At 34.7% G+C, this 27,596-nt stretch overlaps 5 protein-coding genes across 8 annotated transcripts; 3 read left to right on the top strand and 2 right to left on the bottom strand.

Annotated features, from left to right (window-relative positions):
• On the top strand, nucleotides 1-13,241 carry LOC144839743 (leukocyte receptor cluster member 8 homolog). 2 transcript variants are annotated; one of them, XR_013611781.1, is made up of 17 exons: nucleotides 1-249; nucleotides 2,883-3,157; nucleotides 3,262-3,398; nucleotides 4,147-4,447; nucleotides 4,671-4,938; nucleotides 5,226-5,255; nucleotides 5,364-5,507; nucleotides 5,703-6,005; nucleotides 6,117-6,275; nucleotides 6,453-6,600; nucleotides 6,976-7,062; nucleotides 7,389-7,523; nucleotides 7,738-7,806; nucleotides 7,907-8,036; nucleotides 8,345-8,552; nucleotides 9,897-10,824; nucleotides 10,969-13,241. XR_013611781.1 is itself a non-coding variant. In XM_078695214.1 (16 exons), the coding sequence occupies exons 1-16, from the start codon at nucleotides 185-187 to the stop codon at nucleotides 10,069-10,071; spliced, it is 2,634 nt and encodes an 877-aa protein (XP_078551340.1). In that variant the 5' UTR covers nucleotides 1-184; the 3' UTR covers nucleotides 10,072-13,241. The 2 variants fall into 2 exon arrangements, 1 of the variants encoding a protein (XP_078551340.1); XM_078695214.1 differs by having other exon boundaries at nucleotides 9,897-13,241.
• On the bottom strand, nucleotides 13,206-17,201 carry LOC144839752 (uncharacterized). Its single transcript, XM_078695225.1, has 4 exons — nucleotides 17,168-17,201; nucleotides 15,022-15,545; nucleotides 14,039-14,273; nucleotides 13,206-13,718 (listed from the first exon to the last, which is right to left on the bottom strand). The coding sequence occupies exons 2-4, from the start codon at nucleotides 15,502-15,504 to the stop codon at nucleotides 13,504-13,506; spliced, it is 933 nt and encodes a 310-aa protein (XP_078551351.1). The 5' UTR covers nucleotides 15,505-15,545; nucleotides 17,168-17,201; the 3' UTR covers nucleotides 13,206-13,503.
• On the top strand, nucleotides 16,473-18,384 carry LOC144839757 (integrator complex subunit 15-like). Of its 3 annotated transcripts, none has more exons than XM_078695231.1 (4): nucleotides 16,476-16,565; nucleotides 17,142-17,273; nucleotides 17,783-18,012; nucleotides 18,244-18,384. In XM_078695231.1, the coding sequence occupies exons 1-4, from the start codon at nucleotides 16,535-16,537 to the stop codon at nucleotides 18,382-18,384; spliced, it is 534 nt and encodes a 177-aa protein (XP_078551357.1). In that variant the 5' UTR covers nucleotides 16,476-16,534. The 3 variants fall into 3 exon arrangements, with proteins under 3 accessions (XP_078551359.1, XP_078551357.1, XP_078551358.1); XM_078695232.1 differs by having other exon boundaries at nucleotides 16,511-16,565; nucleotides 17,163-17,273; XM_078695233.1 differs by lacking the exon at nucleotides 17,142-17,273 and having other exon boundaries at nucleotides 16,473-16,565.
• Nucleotides 18,385-19,844: 1,460 nt separating this feature from the next.
• On the top strand, nucleotides 19,845-23,848 carry LOC144839749 (integrator complex subunit 15-like). Its single transcript, XM_078695223.1, has 7 exons — nucleotides 19,845-19,976; nucleotides 20,360-20,589; nucleotides 20,822-21,052; nucleotides 21,469-21,631; nucleotides 22,231-22,767; nucleotides 23,058-23,097; nucleotides 23,210-23,848. The coding sequence occupies exons 1-7, from the start codon at nucleotides 19,946-19,948 to the stop codon at nucleotides 23,310-23,312; spliced, it is 1,335 nt and encodes a 444-aa protein (XP_078551349.1). The 5' UTR covers nucleotides 19,845-19,945; the 3' UTR covers nucleotides 23,313-23,848.
• Nucleotides 23,780-27,573, bottom strand: LOC144839754 (peroxisomal 2,4-dienoyl-CoA reductase [(3E)-enoyl-CoA-producing]-like). Its single transcript, XM_078695227.1, has 9 exons — nucleotides 27,432-27,573; nucleotides 26,948-27,016; nucleotides 26,614-26,665; nucleotides 26,287-26,352; nucleotides 26,131-26,200; nucleotides 25,814-25,938; nucleotides 25,103-25,196; nucleotides 24,532-24,636; nucleotides 23,780-24,295 (listed from the first exon to the last, which is right to left on the bottom strand). The coding sequence occupies exons 1-9, from the start codon at nucleotides 27,506-27,508 to the stop codon at nucleotides 24,084-24,086; spliced, it is 870 nt and encodes a 289-aa protein (XP_078551353.1). The 5' UTR covers nucleotides 27,509-27,573; the 3' UTR covers nucleotides 23,780-24,083.
• Nucleotides 27,574-27,596: the final 23 nt, after the last annotated feature.

The following is a 27,596-nucleotide window of genomic DNA, read 5'->3' as shown; positions in this document are numbered from 1 at the left end:
CTCGCGCTACGTAGTTTGGCTTTTGTATTCAAAATTAGGCAGAAGTCATCGAAGTATTTGATACATTATCAATTCATATTTGGAAGTTTTAGGATATATAAAGTGTTCTTTACCTATCTATTAGGCCCTATGCCTAAATTAGTGTCTATATTTTTGTGAATTCTTCTTTATATTTAGGGTTGAAATGGCAGGCTTATCGTGGATGAACCAGACCAACGGGACAAATCAAATTGCCCAAGCAGGTCAATGGTGAGTTCCCTCGCCGGGTACGGTGGCAGTGCTTGATTATTTACTACCTATTAGGCCTCGCTAGGCTATGTAAGGACATTTTAGGGTGAATTTAAATAAAATGACGTACGCTAATAAGTATTATCCGGATCAGGTGCCGTTTTCGGCCACCTCGACTTGTATGGACTATACCATTATTATGATAGGGGTGTGGTGTATTATGTTTTATGTAGAGAAGGGTGTCTATTGAATGGGAAGACAATACAATTGTTCTGTTATGTAACCTACAATACAGAACATCAAAAACTAGCAAGCATGTACTTTTTATAAGGCATGTTATTATTAGGTACTGTGTTACGGAATGCCAGAATTTTGTAACAATATTAACTATATAAGTAGGTATCTTACTTACTATATATAAAAACTAAACGAAACACTACAGTATAATCAAAATTAAAACATATTAAATACTATGTTATGCCTATCTGGATTTAAACACATTAAATTTTAGTACAATAGGATTCGAAATTAGAAAATCTTAAATACTAACAGTACAATCGGAATCAAAACATATTAAAAACGACTACAGTACAATCGGAATTAAAACATCGATCCTAAATACTACAATACAATCGGAATTACATGTTAAACTACTGTACAAAACAACTAAACTAAATATCACAATCGGAATTAAAAAATCTTAAATACTACAGTACAATCGATATTAAAATATCCTAAATACTACATTACAATCGGATAAATTACCAACACTCTATAATGTTGTGAAGTATGTAAAAGAATGTTGGCAAATGTATTCTAATCGGCCCAATCCTATCGGTAGATAAATCATATTTTTTATTTGCAAGGGATAAATCCCAACAACATGGATTTGAACCCAAGAACATGGAATCGGTAGACGAGTATAATTGAAGATTCATTGACATATAATTATATGTTTTTTGTTTGTTTTAATACTGATCACCTGATACATCTACATTTAATGCTAAATGTAAAACGAACTGTAGATACAGAAACCATGGAGAAATTCCTCCATGCAGAAACAAACTGGTAACAGATTCATTGACATAATTATATGTTTATTTGTTTTACTGATTACCTGATACATTTAATGTTAAATGTAAATAAATGAAACGATTATGGCAACAATTTTCTTGAACTAAACATAAATAAAACGAAAGAAATAAGGATTGATTTTCGAAAACAAAATTGGTCTGACAGTATACATTAATTAAAGGAAAGGAAGTAGAGATTGATAAGTATCTGGGAGTGTTTTTGACTAAAGCTTAAATGGGTGGACATGTTGATCATAGTTAAGGAGTTAAATACAAGGCTGTACTGCTTGAGGAAACTCGGTTCTTTGGGGTAAAGCAGGATATTTGTATTATAGAATGTTTATGTTTTACTAATCAGTGATGTTCTATTTGGGGATTGTATGTTGGGCTGGGAATATCAGTAAGGGATTGTAAGGGGGATAAAGACCGAATTGAGAAGGTGCTGGGTAGAGCGGGGAAAGTAATTGGTTTGTCTATGCAAATGCTTGACTCGTTTATACAGCAAACGGCTTGCCCATGTATTCCATTCTAGACACCAATCATTCTCTTCATGGCGACATTGTCAGCTCCGTTTTGCATTCGTTATTATAACGTTTTGATGCAAAAGTCGTTCAATTAGAACATGTATTTCTAAACAGAAGATGTTTAAAAACGTGTTTAAAACGTTTTAGAAAAACCAAACCTAAAAACACGCAATTTCAAACGCTCTGTTTTCTGGGAACAAAATGGTACAGATTCATTGACAAAATTATAATGTTTATTTGTTTTACTGATTACCTAATAATCAGTATGTGATAGATCTTATTAAATGTACTACTGTCATCTTTGTTAAATATGTACTACTGTCTTATCGTTAGATAAATTATATTTTTTATTTGTAACTGGAATAAAAACTAATTTCTTTATATACTTTCTGTATCTATAAATCCGTAAACATTATTCAATATCCACCTTAGGGAGTCCACCTAATATCCATTTTAGAAAAGGATACCTACAAATTATATAGAAATAAAGAGCCATAATATACTGTATTAACTTGAAAACTGAAATTAATTCTACAGCAAGCAGGGCGTAGTTGTTTTCCCTTGTTGCTGAAACATAATGCACTAAACAAAAGAACAAAAGCAGCAGTATTTTAACACATTAGCACACTCAATTAATAAATAGGACACCCCTATTTTCCCATCTTTTTATAATGGTATAGTCCATACAAGTCGAGGTGGCCGAAAACGGCACCTGATCCGTATTATCCAATGTATAGATGAATAAATAGGGAAGTTAATTAATATTAATAATATTTGATTGAAAATGTATAATGAATATTAATATGATTGATTGTGTGTCTAGTTTTTGCAGAGTCGACCTTGCTTGACAGTTGTATCTTAATTAACCAAATTCTGATATTTTTTGTTGTGTCTGGTGTTGATATTGGCACGTTTTTTTCTAATTGTAAATGATGAACTTTTCATATAATATATACAGTAATTCCTTGTTTTCTATCTGCACAGCACGGTTAATTATATTAATCATATCATAGAAACAACTTTTAATCACTAAAATCATGTGTTTATATTTATGCAGGTCACAGCAATATGGGGGGAGTAACAACAACGATGGAAACACAAATAGTGGTGGTGAACAAAATATTAATCCCAGCTGGGAAATAGCTAGAAAAGCACTTGAGAAGATGCCGGGTGCTACAGGGGAGAGCACTAAGATTAGCCCTACTAAGAAGGCTACCACGCCTAAACAGAGTATGCAGCAGCAGTCATCGCATGCGGACCCTATGCAACAACAGATGTTTCGAGGAATGCATCCAGGCCAAGCACACAATATGGGAAATTCTTTTAATGCAGGTATGTGTTGGATTTACTTCCTTTCTTCAAAACAAACATGCATTTTACATAACTATTATTCAACAGTACAATAACTGTAAATTGTTTTTCTTATTCATTTTCAGGGAATTATTACAATCCCATGGGACAACATCCAGGTGGAATGTTTCAAAATCCATATGGATTCAACTATGGAATGAATCCATATGGAGGAAACATGATGCCAGGTGGCAACCAGTATCCGCCACAATCTCCTCGGCAGGTTAGTGATCTATTATATACGTACATAAGACACTATTTTTAATACAGTAGAACTCCTTTTTTTGGGAAACTTATTGAAATAGACAAGGGACAATCTAGGTCTAACTCTGATACATCTATTAAGAAGGTACTTTGTTGAGTCCTGAAAGTGGAGACGGGATATAGGGGTTGTACTGTAGTTATTACAGTACTGTAGTAACCATCAACAAACCGCACAGTACTAACCATCAACAAACCGCACAGTACTAACCATCAACAAACCGCACAGTACTAACCATCAACAAACCGCACAGTACTAACCATCAACAAACCGCACAGTACTAACCATCAACAAACCGCACAGTACTAACCATCAACAAACCGCACAGTACTAACCATCAACAAACTGCACAGTACTAACCATCAACAAACCGCACAGTACTAACCATCAACAAACCGCACAGTACTAACCATCAACAAACCGCACAGTACTAACCATCAACAAACCGCACAGTACTAACCATCAACAAACCGCACAGTACTAACAATCAACAAACCGCACAGTACTAACCATCAACAAACCGCACAGTACTACTACACAGTATGTTTGCACCAACATCCTAACATTCCCACCTTAAGAAAGATCCCTCAATATGTATAGACATTGTAAAGTGTCAAAAAACTCTTTACAATTGTATCATGTTTAATGTTAACAATATTGCCATGTCAGTCAATACATAGCTTAATAAATCCATACATTTTTATTGTAGATGTACCCAGGCTATGTACCACAATACACATCATTCGAAGGAGGAAACTTTCAACAAGGTCATATGCAACACCAACAAAATAACGCAAAATTGGGGCCTGGCGGATTCAACGAGGGCAACAACCAGGAACATCAACAACAGGGAGAAAGTGGGTTTAAACAGGGGAATAGAAATAATTTTAACAACATGCAAATGAAGTACAACAATAAAGGTGGATTTAACCAAAATAGCGGGGGTACTAAGGGGGGTAATCAAGCAACTTCACAACCAAAACAACCAGCATCGTGGATGAATAAAAAGCGTAAGTATACCATCTTAGTTACATTGTACTCTTTTCATTGTTCAACTTAAAATAGAAATATCTTTAGTGAAAATGTTATTGAACATGTTCTTTGCAAGAAGCTTACAATTACTCTCACTTTACATACTATTTATCTTCTTGCTTACATACAATATTCAACCATAGTTACACATAGCATAATTGGTGTTATTTATATTCTTAATGATTCTATTATTCTATTCAGAAGCACCGGGTTCAGGTAATATTAGGTTCAACTTTCCGTCCCAAAGACGACGGCAGCCAAATTTTGTCGGTTTTAATCAAGGCGCAATCGAACTCGATGGGAAAGATGACGACACGTCGCACATGGATGAATTCAACCAACAGCAGCAGCATGCAATGCACAATGCAGGTTCAAATTTGAAGAATAAAATGCTGAACAAGACACCCTTAGACAAACAAAATGTTATTAATCATGCGATAAAAAAACCAAACAAACCAACAGCGGCCGTGTAAGTCTTATCTTATATTTATTTTTTCATTTACTCACTTCAAAAGATTATCCATAATTATGCAATAATAAACTTTAGCACCTATCATTCCCCCAAACAAAGAATCCATGACACAATTAACATTTCAAATAGTAATGTTTTGTATACAATATAATGCTTTACATTAAGCGATAAGTCTTCATCTGGCAATGTCTGGATGTTATGGTTTAACGTAAAGAATTGTATACAGATATATAAAACCAGATGAAAAGATTTTTTAAGTAATGTTTTTCTTTTTCTGCTTTTAGATCACCAGGTGAATGGCCAGAAAGTTTAAAGTAAGTTAAAAATAGATTTTCTATTTTACTAAGCCTAATAATCCCAAAAAAATACTATGAATATTGTATTTAACCAGGAATATTAACATGAATGAACATTTTTTATAGAAATTATGTACAACGAGCATTTGCGTCATGTGAGTCTGAGGGCGATAAGGACATCGTAGAATCAACGTTAAAACAAATCTTAACGTCAGCATTTAAAGATAACTCGGCCTGGAGCAAAAACTGGGATAGAGAACCACTGCCTTTGTATGTTGATGGCACATTATACATTGTTGTATTCTCTTAAAGCTTCTAACTGACTTGCCCTAATTACAAGATTTTACACTCTCATGTTTAATATGATATTAATATAATATGCACATCTGATAGGTGATAAATTTTCACAAAAGTAAGCTAAAAATGTGTGATGGAATACTTTTCTTTTATATTGTGTTATTTTAGAGAGAAAGCGAAAATAAATCAACTTCGGTCTTCACGTTGGGATTCAGAAGCACCGTCTGCTGCGCAGAGACAACAACAAACATCCTCCACACCAACACGTAAACAAACAAATCAAAACCGCGGTTCTTTTCAGAAATCTCCAGGATTAGCACGAACAGAGCGTAGACCATACAGTTATGGGTTCCGTCGACCTAGTAGGTCAAGATCCAGGTCACGCTCAAGATCTTGGGATAGTAGGTCACGATCAAGGTCGCGCAGTCGTTCACCGTTTGTAAGGAAAAGTCGCAGAAGACGCAGTGGAAGGTATGTAATCTTTATCCTTTGTAAATAAATAAAAAATCTAAAATAGATTCTAATTTTTGTATTGCTTTTTAATTTATAAACACAGTTGATTTGTGGTGGGTTTTTTTTCAGTACATCTTCCAATTCTGATTCAGGTTTTATTCCAGTAAGTAATTCATGGGGGAAGGGACAAGGTAGGGGGCGTGGGAAAGGTAGAGGAAGGGGAGGTAAGAATCAAGGACAGTATACACCAGGAAAGAAAGGACAGAAGAACAAGAAAGGACAACTTCAGTAAGTATATTATAATAATTTTCATTTCATTTACAATTAACTCATTAAACAAAAGCAACTCTAATATTCTTTTATTAAGGTTATTACTAACATTGTTTATTATTATTACTAAAATGTTACGTATTCAAGTTGTCTTAAACAAAATGCTAGATAATATTTGATCATTTCTTTTTAAAGGTCATCCGTCGGCCTAATAGAATATCAAGATGATGTAGAGAAAACGAAACGGATGCAGAAGCGTGCAGCGCGCTTCTGTGATATGATGGGAAAGGGGCCACGGAAACAAAGGAAACAAACACTTACCCTTGATATCAACACATACCTTGTAAGTAGAAACTGAAGCATTGTTTATCATCATGAAAAACATGAAATTAACATATCTCCTTAAGTATAGAATTTATAAGAGAATGATAGAAAGCATCTTATGTAAAGACAAAACAGGGAATTAGTTCTTTTGAGTCTTTACCATTCTTCTATTTCACACATAAAGATCTGTCCACACTATCAAACTTGTTTGACAAAAAAAAGTGTGATGTGCCCAAATAATAATAATATGACATCATCCTATCCATATATGGGCACATCACATTTTTTTTTTGTCACATAAATTTTGATAGTGTAGATAGAGCTTTAGATTCTTCTTATTATAGGTGTGTATTAGAAAAATAATTATTTAAAATATCTATTCTGTTTATTTCAGAAATTTGATGATGGAATTGAATTGAATGACAAGCCAATTCTAGGAACAAGCCAAAGTTTGACTAAGCAGTATTTACGTCTAACATCAGTAAGTACTTTTCAACAAACACTATCTTTGATGCCTTCCCATTTTCAATGTGTTTACTTTATTACAATTATTTTAAATTGCTGCAATTGTATAAGCCAGTTAGGCAGCACATACCTCAGTTTTAATTATTTTAATAAGATGTATTAGGGCACTTTCAGGCATATTTTTTACTTGTTGACGTTGGTTTCTACCTTCTAAATTGAGGGATAACTGTCCCCATGAAACTAAATTACCCAGGTAGATAACAAAGCCTGACCTATGACATTGTTATGTTAACTTATACTGTATCGCTAAGTATATTCCAATCATGTGTAAATTTCTTTCAGGCACCACACCCATCAACAGTAAGGCCAGTAGCAGTTCTACAAAAGTCTTTACAGATGGTAAAACAGAGATGGCAGAAGAATGCCGACTACAACTTTGTGTGTGAACAACTAAAATCAATTAGGCAAGATCTTACAGTGAGTTGTAACAATGTTTTTATTGACAGTTTACAGTACACCTCATGCCTAGATTAAGGCTGTGTTCACACGTAAAATCAGTTACATGTGTAACTGTGGAATTAAATACCCTTGAGAGCTAAATCAGTGATCGTTCGGACGATAAAAAATTTAAAGTTCGAACGGGCTCTAGGTGATGTATGTATTAACAAGAATTTTTTTGGTTTTTTTTTAGATTCAGTGTGTTAGGAATAAATTCGCCGTTGAAGTTTATGAGACTCATGCAAGGATAGCTTTAGAAAAGGTAAGATTTTTCATTTTGCTTCTAACATACAGAATCAGGCCCATAGGTGTCGGGGATATTTCCCTATATGATCCCAACATTCTTTGTATATTTCTTGTAGGGAGATCGTGAGGAGTTCAATCAATGTCAGACGCAGTTGAAGGCGCTGTATTTAGACCATCCAGGACCCAATACTACAGAGTTTACTGCATATAGGATACTCTATCAAATAGTCACCAAGAACACACTTGGTATCCTTTTTATAGTTGTACTTCCAACAATCTTGGTTGCTAATGTTATTGGCTTGATTATGTTGCGTCTGTGGTATGTTTTTTGTGTTGTTTGTATGCTTTTGATACTTATGTTTTTGAAACTATTATTTTTTTTATTATGTTTTTCTTTTAGCTGTACTGTTCTAATTATATTGTTCTACTATTGTTATTTTGGCTTACTAATATTATTATTGAATTTGCTGTATTTCCTGTCTTTGCTGCTGCTGTAATTTCCAATGCTTTTAATTTTGTTGTTCTAGGTTATTTTTCCTTAGTTGTTCTACCAGAAATGGCAAATCTTTTAGGTTCATTAACAAAAGCACAGAAAGCGGATGAAATTATTAAACATGCCTTGGCTGTAAACAGGGCGTGGTCATATTGTAATTATCATAGACTATTTCTTTTATACAAACAAGCACCTAGAATGACCCCATATATGATGGATCTCTTTATTGACAGGGAACGCAAGGTGGCAGTTCAATCAATAATAAAATCGTATGTACTATCTTTTTTTATACATATATTTACGTAATTAAAATATATCATATTGCATTAGAGTGGAATAGTGTAAAACAATGGGAAATATTTACATATTGAAAGAAATAAGTAATTTGATGTTTTGTTTGATAATAAGGTTTATCGCAAATAACGTGCGCGACACATAATGGAAAGGGTTTGCGAGTAAACATCACAACACGTATGTACCTGATTTGTTGTTGGTATGCGCGTCGTGATGTTTGCTCCTAAACCCTTCCCATTATGCACTGTGCAATGACGTTCCTCACGAAATCAAGCTATTTGTGATAAACCGTAAAATTAAGAAGGCATGTAAATTGAGGATGTAGTATGGAGCTGTAGCTTGGTTGTTAACATGCTTGCCTTCAGATCCCAGGTCTGGTGTTCAATCCTGACATAGTGTCGGGGTTCAATCCTGACATAGTGTCAGGGTTGTAACTCGCGACAGTTTCTACTGCCTATGCCTCAAATGAAGCTTGGTTTATAAACATGATATAGATTATCCATCCTGTAATTGGCAGTTTACTTTCTGTTGGATGTGGATGAAATTTGAAAAAAAAACATGGGATATAAGCAGGAAGTCAATGCTATGGACAAAAGTCACTAACAAAATAACCTTTAATGGAGTTTCAGAAAACTATTATGACTTTCATTTCAATATATTTGTATTTTTGGGAAAAACCAATAAAATAATGACATCAGCAGTAGTGCATTAAAATAAGTGATGATCATCATCGTTGGTTAATAACCATTTACTAACAAACTAATGTTTTTTTCAGTTTTAAATACAAGTGAGTATTTTAGCTTTAAATAACTACACATAAGTCTGTTAAACTATTTTAAATTATTAAAATAAACTAATTTGACTAGAAACTAGAGTTGATAAAAAAATAATACTGTACATTAAGTACCAACTTATTATTTAGATAATTAATGGGTAAGTATTATGTAATTTATGAGAATTTAAAACTTGACGTTAAATGATGGTTTGTATACTTGATTATTTTGAATTTGAAGCAGTTTAAATTTATCTATCATTAGTTGTTACTGCAAAAACTACTGTGATATACATTCAACCAATGTAATGTATGCAGTAGAATTTCTGTAGATGGATTTACTGCAGCAACTGTAGTAAAACTATTCAAAGTTTGTGCCTTTTTGCTTTTCTAATTTCATTTTTCAGCATAATTAAGGTAAGTTCTGGTAGGTATAAATAATATTTTCTTTATCATGTTAGGAATAGTTTAAAATAATAATTGCTATTATTTCCAAAATTAACATATTTTCTTTTTTTCTCTTTTTGTTAAATTTGAAAATTGGTAGTTATCGTCCACACCTACCTGTGTCGTTTGTTGAGAAAGAATTGGCGTTTGAGGATACGGCAGCATGTGTTGCGTTTCTCACCGAGTTGAGTGTCACCATGACCCCAGACCAGAGTTCTATAGACTGTAAACAGAGTATGTCTGTTTTACAAGCAGCCCCAGTCCCAACTAAGTAAATGATGAGTATTATACAATTCATCTCAAAACTGCTGCCCCCTGCTGCCGGTTTTATCAAAGCAACTAATAATGTTGTTTGGGAAAATTCAAATTAGTCGTCGGGTTTGAAGATTTATAGTTTTATTACGGGAATCTGGAAGTTCCAAGATTTTGAAAAGTAAAGCGAGCTGCAAATTTAATAGAATGGTTAGTAGTTGAAAAGAAAAATTCAAAAGTTTGTTAGAAGTGTTGCCTTTGTAAGAAGACGTGTATCATCCTATGGCCGAAATTAATGCTGCAACAAGATGCATTTCCAGCAAGCACTAGAATATGGACTTCAGATTTGATGTTTTTAATTTTCTGGATTAATTGTGTGAAAGTTGCACCTTTATTGAAAAACTGTGTGATGGTAAAATTTATTTCACAATTAAACATTTGTTACAAATTGGTATCGCCTAGCAATCGAGAACTTTTAAACCATGCAAAACCAACATCTTAAAACATAAAAAATTGGTCAAGTGAATGCTGGGTCTCTTGAGGCAAGCAGAACCATGAATAAGACAGACAGCATAAAATAAATGAAGGGATCAAGATGTTAAGTCAACCAGACCAATTTTAAACCTGAGATGATTGAGGTTTCAAGAAAACCAAAACCATGCAAGATCAACAACCAAACAATAGCTCATCAAACCGAGACGATTGAGGTGTTAGGAAAGCCAAAACCATGCAAGATCAACAACCAAACAATAGCTCATCAAACCGAGACGATTGAGGTGTTAGGAAAGCCAAAACCATGCAAGATCAACAACCAAACAATAGCGCATCAAACCGAGGCGTTGAGGTGTTAGGAAAGCCAAAACCATGCAAGATCAACAACCAAACAATAGCGCATCAAACCGAGACGGTTGAGGTGTTAGGAAAGCCAAAACCATGCAAGATCAACAACCTTAATCGATAGCACATCAAACCGAGACAGTACATGATTAATAACCAGAGGAGCAAAATATGTAAGACAAAACATGGTATTAGAAAATAGAGAATAAGCACAGAAAGGGATGTTAAAAGTCACTACATATTAGCTAAGCCAACAACATCGCAACCAGAGAGGGTTTGGAGACATTGGTACGTATAGAAGGTAATACTCAAATAATAATGCTGTTACTAGGCCAAAACCACACAAGCAAGACCTGTGGTCAGCTATCGTCCTGTCCCCACACAACAAAGTAGAATTAGGTTCCTGATTTCTTTTCTCAGCTTCAACAACGGTGTGTATCTAGGTGTTTAGTTGTAGCCAGTAATAACCAAACCAACAATAACGCTAAGATATAGGAGTTTCCCCAATATCAGACCAGGTGGAAGAAATTAGATTTTGATTACAGGTACTTGCAGTCAAGTAAAAAACACCTGACTGTACAGTACTATAGCAGTGTGCTGTAGGATATAGGTGTTAATTAGCAACGTATCTGGAGTAAACATCTTTTTACAGTAGCGACCTGCTGCGTTTAAAACTACCAAAGCATCGTAAATTATTCGCTTTCTTCAGTGTGTTATAATTTCTGAAGATATGGGCTTCTTCTCTACACTCAATAAAAGTATCCACTATGAACAATAACCATATGCATGATTTCAGAAGTTGAATGTCAAAAAAAAACTTTATTCGTTAAATATCTATGAACTTGAAATAGCTGTAGGTGTGTTTGTCACTAGCTTATAGTCCAACCCACAGGAGAGGTATCTAGCCCAGAATAAAAGTAGCTGTGGGATTTATTTTGGCAGAAAAAAAGAGAGAGTAGTGGCCAGTTTTTACAGTTTCATCAACATTACAAGTAAGCTTAAAACAACTTATCAAGGATGTCGATGTTATGTCTGGTGCTGAAGTTGAGCCAGATATGGAGTGTTTTGTCGCGAATACCATCCTTCAAACAAGCTAACAAAAGGGGTATCTGAATCAAGTGTCCACAGCGGTTATGTCAATTAATTTCGAATTAAATTCATTTTTTTAGCTGTGATTTAATTATTTGTTGAACTAGACCCACACTGGCCTGGCACCAATTCAACGCAACTCAAACGATAGCTGTTACTAATATCAACTACTATTTTTTTTTTTTCTATTATTTTTTTTATGAATTTATTAATTGCAATAATATACTATATTAATTTTAAACAAATAGTTATACAATTTGGCTTTTTTTTCTAGCATTTCTTTTAATACTGTATTACAAAATAAAAATGAATTGAAATTTGTGTGATCACCTTGAAACATCAATGTTATATTTTTCTCAATCTATATGTGTATCCACAATATAATAAGCATGCGGTTTACTATTATATAATTGTACAAATCAATTTATAAAGTTACATATTTTTTCATCATACAATTGCCTTATATGTGTTTAATTATAATGACTGTGTTGGTACGGTTCAGTTGTAGAATGATCATGGTAAAGGGTTACTGCAGCACGAATATTTTTTTTTATAGATTATTTGGCTTATTTTGTCAGTGTTTGCTTTATATGTACGAACAATTATAAACTAGGGTAAACGAATTCAAGTTATATACCAACATTTTTTTTATACTAATTTATGTTTGTATTTTATCATTGTATGTTTCGTATTCATATGTTTACTCTTTTTTTTTAAGCTCAGTCACATCATATTGTAATTTGTATATATGAAATCATTTCAGATATGCTAAGTAATACTTCACTGCATTCAGGCCAATTTACACAGACGAGCGGTAACGGTAAGCGGAAAACCGCGTAACTTGTCCCACGTATAATCTGTATCTATCCTGCACCGGATTCCGCTCAGCCGTTTTGTGAAAATCGTCGTAAAAAATAACAGATTGTATTTTCGCTTACCGTTACCGCTCGTCTGCGCTTGGAACTAGTATAGTTCCATGGTCTGTGTAAATTGGCCTTTAGAGACATTACCGCGAAGCCCCCGCTCATTTTTACGTCATTCACGTAAAAAGGGCGTGGCTTACAAATGCGTGGATGAGTGGAACAATTGTCTATATTGTATGTCTCTTTTCATTGTACATTTTGTATCATACTGTAACTATAAGTAAGGCCCGTGTATCAATAATAATTACAATATAACATTCAAATATTTACTTGTGATTTATTATGTAAATTATGTAAATAGTACATATTGCACGTGAAATAAACTAAATAGAAACCCGAAGGTACTAAGGTGTTTGAGGTTTTGTTACTTTCATTCTTGTGTAACTTACAATATTATTAATTTACTTTACAAAAAAACATTTAAAACAAATATTTAATCATTGTACATTTGCATCGACATTTAAATTTTTACTGTAATATGAATTAATTATTTTTAAAGTACACTAATCGACGGTTTATACTGAAGGAATAATATTGAAATTATGACGATGTTTACGTAGGCGTTTGACATTTCGTCTGACACAAGTAAAACTACCCGAAAGCGGTCTATCCGTCCATACCCATGGATGATGTTGGATCGTTGCTTGGTGCCAGACGCCATTTATGGTACATATCATGGGTGCTTGGAGAGCGCAATAATTCATTCATCTTTGTCTGACGACTCCGTTTCACCTTAAAAGCTTTCACCCAAGGAACATCACGCTGACGAAGTTGGTTTGTAACTGTCACTGAAAAATCTTCATGTTCCTGCTGAACAGTTTCTAAAAAATAAACAATTTTTATAATCAAATATTTTACATTTACAAAACATTTTAGAAAGATCTTTGCCAAAAAAATGTTTTCCTTCGGGAACACTGCCGTTTAATTTAAAGAATTTTTTTTCAGACACACAAGGACATCGTGTAACTTTGACCGGGATTAAGATACGTTCACACTGAGCCCGTTTCCCACGATTTTTCACTGGCCACCGGACCCGGAATCCGGGCACAGTGTGAACGAAGCTCTATCTGCAATTTAATTCAAAACGAATATTTCGTTGATGAAATTGAATAATTCATTTCTGTAGTGTAACTAAGCTTACTTTGTTCATTATACTGTCTTGATGTCAGTCCACCAGCTGAGGAATCCGCTGCTGGTATGTTCCTATCAGGAGCTGAGTCAGTACTGTACCTGCATCGATCACCCCCTGGGTGGTGGTGGTGGTGGTGGTGGTGGTGGTAGGTGAGGGGCTCGCGACACTGCGGACACATGGTGTCTTGAGTTGCTGGTGTTGAAGGAGACGCATCTTTGGGTATTGACGCGGGTAATGTGGTGCCCTGAAATAAATAAATATGTGAAAAATATGTTTTTCTTCATATCGGCCTACGTTTCATTTTAAAAACTTACGGACACAGACTACAACTGATAAACGATAGTTTACAAGTGTACTTGTAATGTAATAATCATTGTGCAAATTTACACTGCAGTGTGTACTTTACATTCGCGACGCCTACGGTACCAATTTAAACATATCTATTCAAGGTGAACTTCATCCTTTATTATTTATTCAGATGAATGTCTAGTAAAGAATAGACAATAATATTTTTATTATCGTAATGAACGATGTTTTATTTCCTAATAGGCCTACGTAACAGTTACAAATTACAAGAATTGATTATGTGACGATTCAGTAGAAAATATTTTTAAAATATTACTAAAAATAATAATTTATTTCCTCCAAAATACGATGTTGGACTCAATTAACATATTCTTTCTAGAATATAAAGAGGAATCCTTAACTGTATGCATGAGCTTTGATATCTCCAAAATACAAATAAAAGGACAAAATATATAATACATACACAGGAGGAGGGCTGACAAACAAGTTCCAATTTTCTCATAATTTAAATTGTCTAAGGCTTTGTCTAATAACTCTATTAAATTTTATGTGACAACAAAAATGTGATGTGCCTATAATATGGACATAATGATGGCATATCACTACCATATTTCGGAATATCATTACCATCATAACATATATCACACTTTTTGTCAAACTAGTTTGGTAGAAGAGCTTCAACTTACCAAACTTGCTGGTGAGGACTTGCATCTCAACTTCACAGGTGGAAAGAATCCTTTAACTCCTCTGAGATGGAGATACTCCTTCTGCTCTAGTACCACATTGTCACTGACATCCACAACATTTGGTCTTGTAGTCCGTCGTCTCATTGCTCTAATCCTTTGACTTTGAGAATCAAAACTTGAGAAGTTTGTAGAAGAGGGGACCGTTTGACACCGACGATGTATCGGTGAAAGTGACCGAGGAGTACAACGACTTGTGATAAACGCCGACGTATTCTCTACATCCGGAGTTTGTGGTGGTATCGATTTATTGATCCTATGGATTTGTGAAACCTGCCGGACACTTCTATGTTGCTGCTGCTGCAAGATACCTGGTATGGTAACCGTTACCGAACGACGCACCATACCGGTTTGAGTTAACTCTCTATTATGTGACGTCGATACATTTCTTGATAATGGTGGCAACGTCCGACTTAAAGATTCCATTCCTTAATAATTTTTCTTCAATACTTCCATATTAATTTTTACTACGAAGACAGAGATACGCTGATGACCTTGTGTTGTTTTATAGGTAGAAAGCAAGACAATGTAAACTCAGAAACACCTTTCAAACTGTAATCCCTTCTATTGTGTGGTGTATCAATGTTGATTTAGTTACACGATATGTGTCGTACTTAGTGAACCGTCAACGTTGCTAGGGTGAGAAATGTCAGGGTCAAAAGATCGTCCCCAATAGATTTACATAACGAGCTCATAAAACATTCAACAAATCATATCAATACGGTGTTTCATTCTACTCCTATTTTTATTGACCCCTTAGCCTGTCTATTTTTGGTGTGTTTTTGTTTGTAGAAAAATAAGAACAGGCCGGGGACAAAAAGTTTACATCTCCCGTAAGGTTAAGAACAATCTGACGTTTTTGTAACGTAACGTTTAACGTTATTTATTTTAAAAAAATGAAAAACGTCTTCTTTCAACGTTTCAAACGTGAACAGTTAGCATGAACTCCGGCCCCGCGTCCGGCCAACGTTTCTAAAAGAATGTGAGTTGGGAATAACTGTGGTCTAAATGTAAACGACAAACTTTGCAACATTAAAATATGAAATTTTAACAAGTAGAGGAGGAAATTAAGATGGGTGTCATCCGGCTCGGAAATTTGTCGGACCATTGTTTTATATACCATTTAGGACGCTGATTCAAAATATATGTTATACGGGCGGTTTAGGGTGAAAGAAAAGCGATCTTTTGTGACCTGATTTTCACCTACTTGTCAGTAACTGATAGGTAAACAATGCCATTTACATGGCTGCCGTCGCGTACCGTGCGCCAATTTGAGTTAGTGCGTTAGTGCTTACCGACCAACCGACCGACCAACCGACCGACATAGTGAGCTGTAGAGAAGAGTCGACTAAAAAAATATATATGATGACACCCCCTCAACGTCTAATCTAAGTGTTGTCGATAAATGGCGGATTGTGTTTTGCTAGGCCTAGTTTTAAATGTGAAATAATAAATAATGGCATCATATATGGATCAAGGAGGAAACAGTAAGTAATGCTGATATTTTAATTAATCATATTCATGCGCGCAGGTAGATAAAACATAGCCAGACCTAGAATACTGATAAAGTAGGCCTCTACCTAGGCTAGGCCTAGTTATGAGAAAGTAGCAGCAAGGGAAATGGCATGCATGTGCTGTTTGTGGTGATGTGTGTGGTGGGTTCTTGGTTGGCTGACTACAGGCCTAAAAGCCTCACTGGCCATCTGTACGGTGATCTGTACGATGTTGTCGACCTATATAGCCTATACCAATAGTAAGTGTTGATGATTTGCAAAAATCGTTGATCTTGCGCATAAACAATAAAATATGTACTTTTTTATGTCATTGTTATGCGCAATTTGAACGATTTGCGCAATTTAAAATTGCGCAAAGAATTCCTTGCGCAATTTAAATTGAAACATCTGTTTCAAATTGCGCAAGAAACGTAATAAATTGCGCAAGTAATCTCCAAATTGCGCAAGGTTTTTCGACAGATTGTGAAATCATGCACACCCATATTTTTATAGTAATTTCTAAGAATGATTAAAAATTAAAGATAATATCGCATTTCCTTATTTTAATAGTGAAAATGTTGTTATTGTTAGCATACCAACGAAGACCCGACAAAGGAAAACGAAGCGGTGGTGTTCTCCGGCGGGCGGGTATTACTCTAGCCAGGCACTACTACTGGCTATGTTTTGATAGCAAGTCTAAACGTTGGTGGCGGTAGACTATGTTGTGTATTACTACATTATTTTTTGTTATTTTTACATTTATTTTGATTTATTTCAAGTTACAATGAGTGATAATATTATTTAATTGTGTATGCCATTTATGTTGTGTATTATACACATGTTATCTTCGCATTTATTATGTTTCCTTTTTAGTTTCAAATAAATTATTATTGTTAACCAATCGTCGACGTTAGCACGCATTCTGGTAGAATTCTGTTGCGCAATTTGACAATTTTACAAATTGTGCAGCGCAATTTGAAATTGCGCAAGGATTTTCTTGCGCAATTTGAAATTGCGCAAGTTGATTGCGCAATTTAATATTGCGCAAGAAAATCCTTGCGCAATTTCAAATTGCGTAAGAATTCTTTGCGCAATTTCAAATTGCGCAAGGAATTTTTTGCGCAATTTCAAATTGCGCAAATCGTTCAAATCGCGCATAACATCATCACTATAGGCCTAATTCATATTTGTGTTTTTTGTTTTTTCTATAGGCCCTGTATTTCTTTGGTATTCAGATCTTCCGACACGTTTGCCAGAGATTTGCCGAGCACTCCATCAAAAAGAATTCCCTTTAGCCACAAGATCTCTTCTCGACTGGATGGCCGAATATTTCATTCAGTGCCAGAACTTTCCGCTAGGAAAATTTCCAAATAGAGATATTGTAAGCCAGCTGCTTGATTTGTTTGTCTTCTATCAGCCACTCGATGGTTTTGTACCAAAGGTAACTCATTTTAATTATTAATATTATCTCTTGTTACTTTTCTTTTTCCATTCACAATGCCGTTATATAATAGAAACAAAAGCCATACTTCTTCTTTCTTATCAAGATCAAGTACTCAACAGCAAAATGTAGACAATAACAAACACATACACGTTAAGATAAATGATTTACAAATTAACCTAGTTTTATTTTCATTAATATTCTCTATTATTTGTTCTTTATTTGTTACAGAAATTAACATCATTGGATAGTTTACAGATCATAGAGCTGCTGTGCCAGTTTTTCAGCACGGGGAAGAGTGCCCCTATAATGTATTCAGTGTTTGATGCATTGTTTGGCTGCAGTCGATTTTGGCACATCACACTAGTTTGATATATATAATAGTGTAGACAAAGCTTAAACAACTTACCAAACTTGCTGGTGAGGACTTGCATCTCAACTTCACAGGTGGAAAGAATCCTTTAACTCCTCTGAGATGGAGATACTCCTTCTGCTCTAGTACCACATTGTCACTGACATCCACAACATTTGGTCTTGCAGTCCGTCGTCTCATTGCTCTAATCCTTTGACTCTGAGAACCAAAACTTGAGAAGTTTGTAGAAGAGGGGACCGTTTGACACCGACGATGTATCGGTGAAAGTGACCGAGGAGTACAACGACTTGTGATAAACGCCGACGTATTCTCTACATCCGGAGTTTGTGGTGGTATCGATTTATTGATCATATGGATTTGTGAAACCTGCCGGACACTTCTATGTTGTTGCTGCTGCAAGATACCTGGTATGGTAACCGTTACCGAACGACGCACCATACCGGTTTGAGTTAACTCTCTATTATGTGACGTCGATACATTTCTTGATAATGGTGGCAACGTCCGACTTAAAGATTCCATTCCTTATTAATTTTTCTAAAATAATTCCATATTAATTTGTAGACTACGAAGACAGAGATACGCTGATGACCTTGTGTTGTTTTATAGGTAGAAAGCAAGACAATGTAAACTCAGAAACACCTTTCAAACTGTAATCCCTTCTATTGTGTGGTGTATCAATGTTGATTTAGTTACACGATATGTGTCGTACTTAGTGAACCGTCAACGTTGCTAGGGTGAGAAATGTCAGGGTCAAAAGATCGTCCCCAATAGATTTACATAACGAGCTCATAAAACATTCAACAAATCATATCAATACGGTGTTTCATTCTACTCCTATTTTTATTGACCCCTTAGCCTGTCTATTTTTGGTGTGTTTTTGTTTGTAGAAAAATAAGAACAGGCCGGGGACAAAAAGTTTACATCTCCCGTAAGGTTAAGAACAATCTGACGTTTTTGTAACGTAACGTTTAACGTTATTTATTTAAAAAAAATGAAAAACGTCTTCTTTCAACGTTTCAAACGTGAACAGTTAGCATGAACTCCGGCCCCGCGTCCGGCCAACGTTTCTAAAAGAATGTGAGTTGGGAATAACTGTGGTCTAAATGTAAACGACAAACTTTGCAACATTAAAATATGAAATTTTAACAAGTAGAGGAGGAAATTAAGATGGGTGTCATCCGGCTCGGAAATTTGTCGGACCATTGTTTTATATACCATTTAGGACGCTGATTCAAAATATATGTTATACGGGCGGTTTAGGGTGAAAGAAAAGCGGTCTTTTGTGACCTGATTTTCACCTACTTGTTAGTAACTGATAGGTAAACAATGCCATTTACATGGCTGCCGTCGCGTACCGTGCGCCAATTTGAGTTAGTGCGTTAGTGCTTACCGACCAACCGACCGACCAACCGACCGACATAGTGAGCTGTAGAGAAGAGTCGACTAAAAAAATATATATGATGACACCCCCTCAACGTCTAATCTAAGTGTTCCATCCATCGTCGATAAATGGCGGATTGTGTTTTGCTAGGCCTAGTTTTAAATGTGAAATAATAAATAATGGCATCATATATGGATCAAGGAGGAAACAGTAAGTAATGCTGATATTTTAATTAATCATATTCATGCGCGCAGGTAGATAAAACATAGCCAGACCTAGAATACTGATAAAGTAGGCCTCTACCTAGGCTAGGCCTAGTTATGAGAAAGTAGCAGCAAGGGAAATGGCATGCATGTGCTGTTTGTGGTGATGTGTGTGGTGGGTTCTTGGTTGGCTGACTACAGGCCTAAAAGCCTCACTGGCCATCTGTACGGTGATCTGTACGATGTTGTCGACCTATATAGCCTATACCAATAGTAAGTGTTGATGATTTGCAAAAATCGTTGATCTTGCGCATAAACAATAAAATATGTACTTTTTTATGTCATCACTATAGGCCTAATTCATATTTGTGTTTTTTGTTTTTTCTATAGGCCCTGTATTTCTTTGGTATTCAGATCTTCCGACACGTTTGCCAGAGATTTGCCGAGCACTCCATCAAAAAGAATTCCCTTTAGCCACAAGATCTCTTCTCGACTGGATGGCCGAATATTTCATTCAGTGCCAGAACTTTCCGCTAGGAAAATTTCCAAATAGAGATATTGTAAGCCAGCTGCTTGATTTGTTTGTCTTCTATCAGCCACTCGATGGTTTTGTACCAAAGGTAACTCATTTAAATTATTTATATTATCTCTTGTTACTTTTCTTTTTCCATTCACAATGCCGTTATTATAATAGAAACAAAAGTCATACTTCTTCTTTCTTATCAAGATCAAGTACTCAACAGCAAAATGTAGACAATAACAAACACATACACGTTAAGATAAATGATTTACAAATTAACCTAGTTTTATTTTCATTAATATTCTCTATTATTTGTTTTTTATTTGTTACAGAAATTAACATCATTGGATAGTTTACAGATCATAGAGCTGCTGTGCCAGTTTTTCAGCACGGGGAAGAGTGCCCCTATAATGTATTCAGTGTTTGATGCATTGTTTGGCTGCAGTCGAGACGTCATATGCGAGGCCCATCGGTTCAGGATGCTCTGCCAACTCGTCTCAATGGCAATCTCTGTGAAGTGTGTGTCAGTGCTTAACAACACTGCTATCTGGCTCTGTAACCAAGTGAGCATTGATATAACAACATTGTGTACAAATTCATTGAACTACTTGAATGACACTATGCACATATTGGTCAGATGTTTTGCCCTACTCTGACACAATTCTGTACTTCATACTAAGTAAATGGAGAATACCAATAACTCACCCTGATCAGTGGCGTAACGCAGAGCACTGGGGCCCCATATTTAATGCCTGTTTTTCCTCTGGGCACTGCTCAGAGGCCCCCATAAGCTCCCGGGCCCCTGGGTTTAGCCAGTGAGCCCTCATGGCCGTTATGCCACTGACCCTGACGCAAACCTACTTAACAGTAGTTACAAACAATTTCAATACTATACAGTACACATACATATTCTAACACCAATTACTGTATTAAATAGTGTAATTGGTTTAAATTGGTTTCTTTTTTCTCCTTTTTATAGGACTGTTCAACCAACAGCCTAACATTAGTTTCGTCCTTGGTAAAAGACTTCTGTGTCCTTGTGCCAGAATCATTGAGTTCTTTAGAAGACACAACTCTTGTATGTCGTCAGTTCTCATGTCAATTTATGACGTCTGCCATCAAACTCTTTTATGAAACCCAAGGTAATTAATTTTTAGAATATTCATTTTACAACCTCTTATGTATTGATTGTTTTCTGGGTTCCTATTGCAGCAGACCATTATGTATTTTTTGTTAATATAATAATAACATAATGGTAATAAGAGAGAATTGTTAAAAATATTGGATAGTAGAATCAAATCTTTTGTAGTAGGCCTGTAATTATTCATTTTCTTCTTTTATGAACATCAAAACTTGAACACCCATTTATCAGACAACTCAACAAGGAATCCAAATGCAATCATAATGATTGGAGTGAACCGGAGAGAGTGAAAGCATTCCATTATGATTGAAATATTTCTTTGTTTTAATTTTAGGTCCTCGATCAACTGTAGCTGCATTACCTGGCAATTTACTTGAATTATTTACATTAATTATAATGATTGGAGTGAACTGGAGAGAGTGAAAGCAATCCAATATGATTGAAATATTTCTTTGTTTTAAGTTTAGGTCCTCGATCAACTGTAGCTGCATTACCTGGCAATTTACTTGAATTATTTACATTAATTATAATGATTGGAGTGAACAGGAGAGAGTGAAAGCAATCCAATATGATTGAAATATTTCTTTGTTTTAATTTTAGGTCCTCGATCAACTGTAGCTGCATTACCTGGCAATTTACTTGAATTATTTACAAAATGGTTAAATCAAGATTATTCAATTTGCATTGTATCAATCCAGTCGCCTCTGCCACGTGTTCCTTCGTTTCGTGACCGGGGAGGTTACATGACCAAACCTACGTTCATGCACCTTTCTGCGTTACCAGGGCTTGTCAACTGCTGCGTTGTTGGCCCTTTACAAAGACTTAAAAGCAAAGGTTCAGAATCTGAAGATGAAACACAAATATATTCAAGACTATTGTTTGGTATTCTACAAACTCTTTTGCAAGCTCAGTTGTTGAAGAAGGGCCAGCCACAGCATCGTGTGCCAAAAGAACTATTGGATGTTCTGATGAGCTTACTGACAGCAGAAAATCTGAGAAGAATTGTTGAATCGTTTAACAGGGTTATTATAGAGGGCAGCATTATGCCACAAGCGGAAGAAGTGCAGACTTCATTGGATAGGTTCAGCCAAGTAGTACAGGTTGCTCTGGCAACTGGAACAACCCACTGTTCAAGAGGTAATATATTTTATTATTTCTAAGTACCAATACATGGTTTTTGAGTTATATCTCTGAAAAACCCACTGGAGAGGGAAAAAATGTCAAAATCAGCACTATGGACAATCGGTCATGTTACAAGAGTTGTATAGATTATCTCCTAGAAAGTAGGAAGTTTTTTGCCAATTTGCCCCTGGCTGAGGATAGATTTAAATGATTTTATATTTATTTTCGCCACCCGATCTCTGAACTAATTTTGATTGTTTTCAATGTTCTTTGTTTAAATTACTCAAATATATTATTATTTTCAGGAAATATGGTGGATATATGTAAAGGACTTCCCAATAACAAGTGAGTTTTTAAAAATTAAATTAAATAAATTTTTTTGGGATCAAAGTATACCTGTATAAAATCATGCTTTTATTTCTTCAAATTGAATAAAAATTAATTATTTATTTTTCAGATTACTTCACTTAATATTGTCTCATAGCAACAAAATGGATGTATCCCAAAAGGCAACAGCTAGTCCACAAAAACAAAGCTTACCAGTAGATATGCAACATTAAACATTGAGAACTCAAATATACTTGGTGCAAGCTATGGAAGGGATAAATGCAACACCCATTAGGGTGGGGTTGATCTTGCTAACTTACAGTTGATGGGAGTCTTTTAGATGAACACTAAAGGCCATGGCAATAATTGTTCAAGAGGGCCAATCAGCCGCTGGTCAATTATTTTTATTTTGTATTTTATTTGTGTGTAATTTGAATGCAGGTGAATGAACAAATGCATATACTGTACATTTTATGCTTAAGTTTGAAGACCAACTCAATTCATGTTAAAGGTGCTTTCACATCGCAACCAGATTTTGTCCGGTGCCCGGAGAAAAATATCATGGAAAATGGGTTCAGTGGTAATGCATAGCATGAATTCGTACAATGGATCAAGAAGCATGCTCACGATATATTAGCTTAAGATTAGGGGAATTAAAACAAAATGGATTTCACATGAAATAATACCAACAGCTATAAACTATAATTACTGTATTATTGTTTATTCGTACAATAATTTATATTTACATTAATAAAATATATTTTCTTCATACAAATATTTTGAGTTTTGATCAACGGTACAGGTACATTTATGATGTGCAATTTCCAAAAAGTGTAGGTTCCTACAGTTGGAATAGTAGTTGAATATAGAAAGAACTGTTGTTACAATGATCATGAACAATATCAGTGGTCTTTAATTAGAACAATAATCACATTTCCAGGTTATTTCAAAATTATTCTACTGAATAATTAGATCACAAACATTCATTTCCATCTTGCATCCATTTACATCTTTGACATCAGCTCTAGCAAAGGTTTAGCCAAACTGAAGTCATTGGTTCCTGTAAGCCACGACCCACCGTCGATAACCAACACGGTACCTGTTACAAAGTTTGCTGCTGGGCTAGCTAGGTAGACCACTCCCTCTGCAATTTCTTTTTTGGTACCGAATCGCTGTAAAGGAATTGACGTTACCCTAGCCTCTTCGAGTTCTCCACCTAAAGGAAATAGCAAATAAATACTGTATTAGGAAATACAATAAACTGATTATGTTTAAATAGATCGAAAAGTTGAATCATGACTTTCCTGTCCTTTTTTGGTCTTAGTTTTATACTATGTATAATACTGTATATAGTAGGATGTATAATAAATACATTTTTTTATTGAGGAACAAGTTTCTATGTTTTTATACATCGTATTCAAATAAAAATTATTATATAGAATCAAAATTTACCAAGTCTTCTTATGCCCTCTGTTTTTTCTATTGGACCAGGTGAAAGGGAGACCACACGGATGCCCTGATGTCCCCACTCAACGGCCAAATGTTTGGTCAATGCATCTGTAAATTTTCACAAAATAAAAACACACTAAATCTTTGTCAAAGAATATTATCGGGTAGGTTGCTCTACTTTTCACATACACTTTACAGAAAAACTATATTCCCTACGTTTTTTAGATCTAATTTAAGGTCACAATCTACATTTAATTAAAAATGGTCCAATTGCAACTTTTTTCATCTTTAAAAGGTTAAAATTGTGAAAAATAAGTTGATTTTAATAACTTTAGTGGCCTGCTATAAATCCCAACATTGCGTGCAGATTTATATTTTCGTTTTTCACTGTGAGCTACTTAGGTAGTGCATTGTTTCTCTCTTTTTATCATAATTTACCATAAAACGTACATTTAAGACAAGGAATGAACTGGTTTAATGTAATATATACATTATTTTTACAAAACATCAAAAATTGTAGGGAATGGATCTTTAACTTTACTACAGTAGAATGCAAATGACAATAAAATAATACCAATTGCTGCCTTGGCTGGTCCAGCATGTGCTTGTAACATTTGACCTCTGTACGCCAATGTTGCTGATATGTTAATAATCACACCACCATGATGCTGCATGATAAAATTTAATATATGAGGTCAATAAGATAAGATAACTTTATTGTCAGGTTTATAACAACTGGGTATACTGTACATAAAATTTGAGTTGTTATAATAAAATATAAAGACATAAAAAAAAATTGCACAAAGTAGTAGTAGCTGTTATAGTTCTAAATTCAAATAAATAAAATATACTTTAATGTTACATTTATTACAACATAATGTGACATAAAAAAAACATTGCATAAAATTAGTGAAACTGTAGTTGTAAACAGATTATTCTAGTTACAGTGATGTAGCCACAAGAAATAAAGTGGTGCGGTTTTCGCAAGAAACGTGAACAATCTCTGTTCAAGCCACTGGGTTGTCAAAGGCCTCTGTCAAAAAGTGGTCAGGTTGAAACCTTACCAACCGTACTGATGGCTATGGCCCTGAAGTTATCTTTGACAAGTTGAAAAGGGGGAGGGGGAGGGGAGGGAAGAGTTACATACATATATTGCATATCTAGTCAAATGAATTTAATCAGATGGTTATGAGATTTGGATTGAGGCTATTTTTGACATCACAAATAAAAACTGGTGTGCTAACTATGCATACGTTCTGTAAATTTAAATAATAAATTCACATACCTTCATATATTTGTCATAAACAGCTTTTGAGATATTAAAGGTTCCAATTGTATCAATCTCTATGACAGTTTTGAAGGCGTTGAATGACATACTCTCAGCAGGGCATAGAAAATTGCCAGCAGCCCCTGAAATAAAAAGTAATGACTAGTTTGTTTTTATCATTTATGAAATATTTAGCCCCCCTAATCAATAATGCTGAATCCGTCCCTAATACTGGTCACTTGAACAGTAGGCTATGGAGACTTTAAAAAGTTTTATTGACACCGTGCTCATAGTCATTTAATTTCTTAGTTTTTCGGTCAAAATCCTTTGCTTACCATTGACTACAATGTCTATTCTACCAAAATGAGAAAGAGCCTTGTCTACAGCAGTCAGTACATCTTGTGGCTGAAAAGAATAAAACAGCGATGTATATTTTTGGAAAAAAAAATCTTATTGAATGAATCTGGAAACCTTACATAGAGCTTAGTTACCTTTCTGACATCCAATTGAAGTGGAAGACATCTCTGTCCAGTGGCTTCTTCAAGCCTCCGAGATGACTAAAATAATTGTAAAAATGAAATTGATTATGACCTCTTAAAAAATCTGATATTGGGATTGAGCAAGCAAACACATTTTACTCTAACAGTAAGAAGCACACTTTGAACTTTGAAAAATCTTGAAAACATTTATTCAATCAATCATAATTAGTCATAATAATAATATTAACCATATTATTATTAAACATGTAGTACAGTGATATTTATATACCGTAATAATTTTAACTACTGCAGAATCCTAGGAATAACTTTGTTTTATACCTTATTGACTCTCTCTAATTTTCTGCTTAATATAACAGTGTCACACTTGTGTCTAGAAAAAAACAAGAGAATTTAATATAACAGTACACTTCTCATAGAAATGAGCACCTGCATTGGATATTATGTTCAAAAAGCAAACTGACCGTCTGTTTGCTATTTAGAATTTAATATTTTTAAAAATCTGTATGTGAATTTGAATTGTAGTTTGATGTTTGAATGTCTTTTGTATAATTTTGTATTGCTTTTAAGAGGAAGTCAGCAGTAAAGTTGTTCCTTCGGGAAATAAAGTAAGTTAAATAAATATAAATTTTAAATGAACCTTATCTAGTCTTACCTCATTAAAATTTCAGCAATTGTGAAACATATACCAGATCCACCACCAGTTATAAATGCAACTTTTCCTCTTGAAAAAAAAAAATTATTTATTATTAATATTTTGGAAAAGTAGTAGTAGTAGTAGACATACGTCACTACAGAAGACAACTTGTTGGATAACAATTATTGAGACCGCATTTTGCATTGATTACCAGACACCGGCATCATTGCAAATTTATTTTATGGATTGTGGAGTGGAACAAAATTTCAATAAATATTTAACAACATACAAAAGTGAATTTTTTGCAATGGATGTTAGCGTTTCATACATGAACATGAAAAAAACATTTGTCCTTGGTGGGGCACCATGCATGGACTAAGTCTGGCCTAAATTCTAGCTGTAGCTCGGACGCCCTGGCTATACCCAACTGGCTAGTAGCTAGAATAGCTCTAGCTAGGTATATAAGTATCTAAAAAATATAATTATAAAATTGCCATCCTACTTCAATAAACTAGGATTAAAAATGTATTTGTAGTCATCTAAACAAACATCGTAATCCTCTGTTGTGGAGGCTGCCATCTTTTTGAATAACTTATGTCGCGTGCTGTGTCACTGGTCACACACACACACTTATAACAAGTTTGATTGAATTTTAGTATCGATGATT

Source organism: Antedon bifida, chromosome 4 (assembly GCF_963402885.1).
Source record: "Antedon bifida chromosome 4, ecAntBifi1.1, whole genome shotgun sequence".
Taxonomy (NCBI): domain Eukaryota; kingdom Metazoa; phylum Echinodermata; class Crinoidea; order Comatulida; family Antedonidae; genus Antedon; species Antedon bifida.
This window is presented reverse-complemented; position numbering and strand designations above follow the sequence as displayed.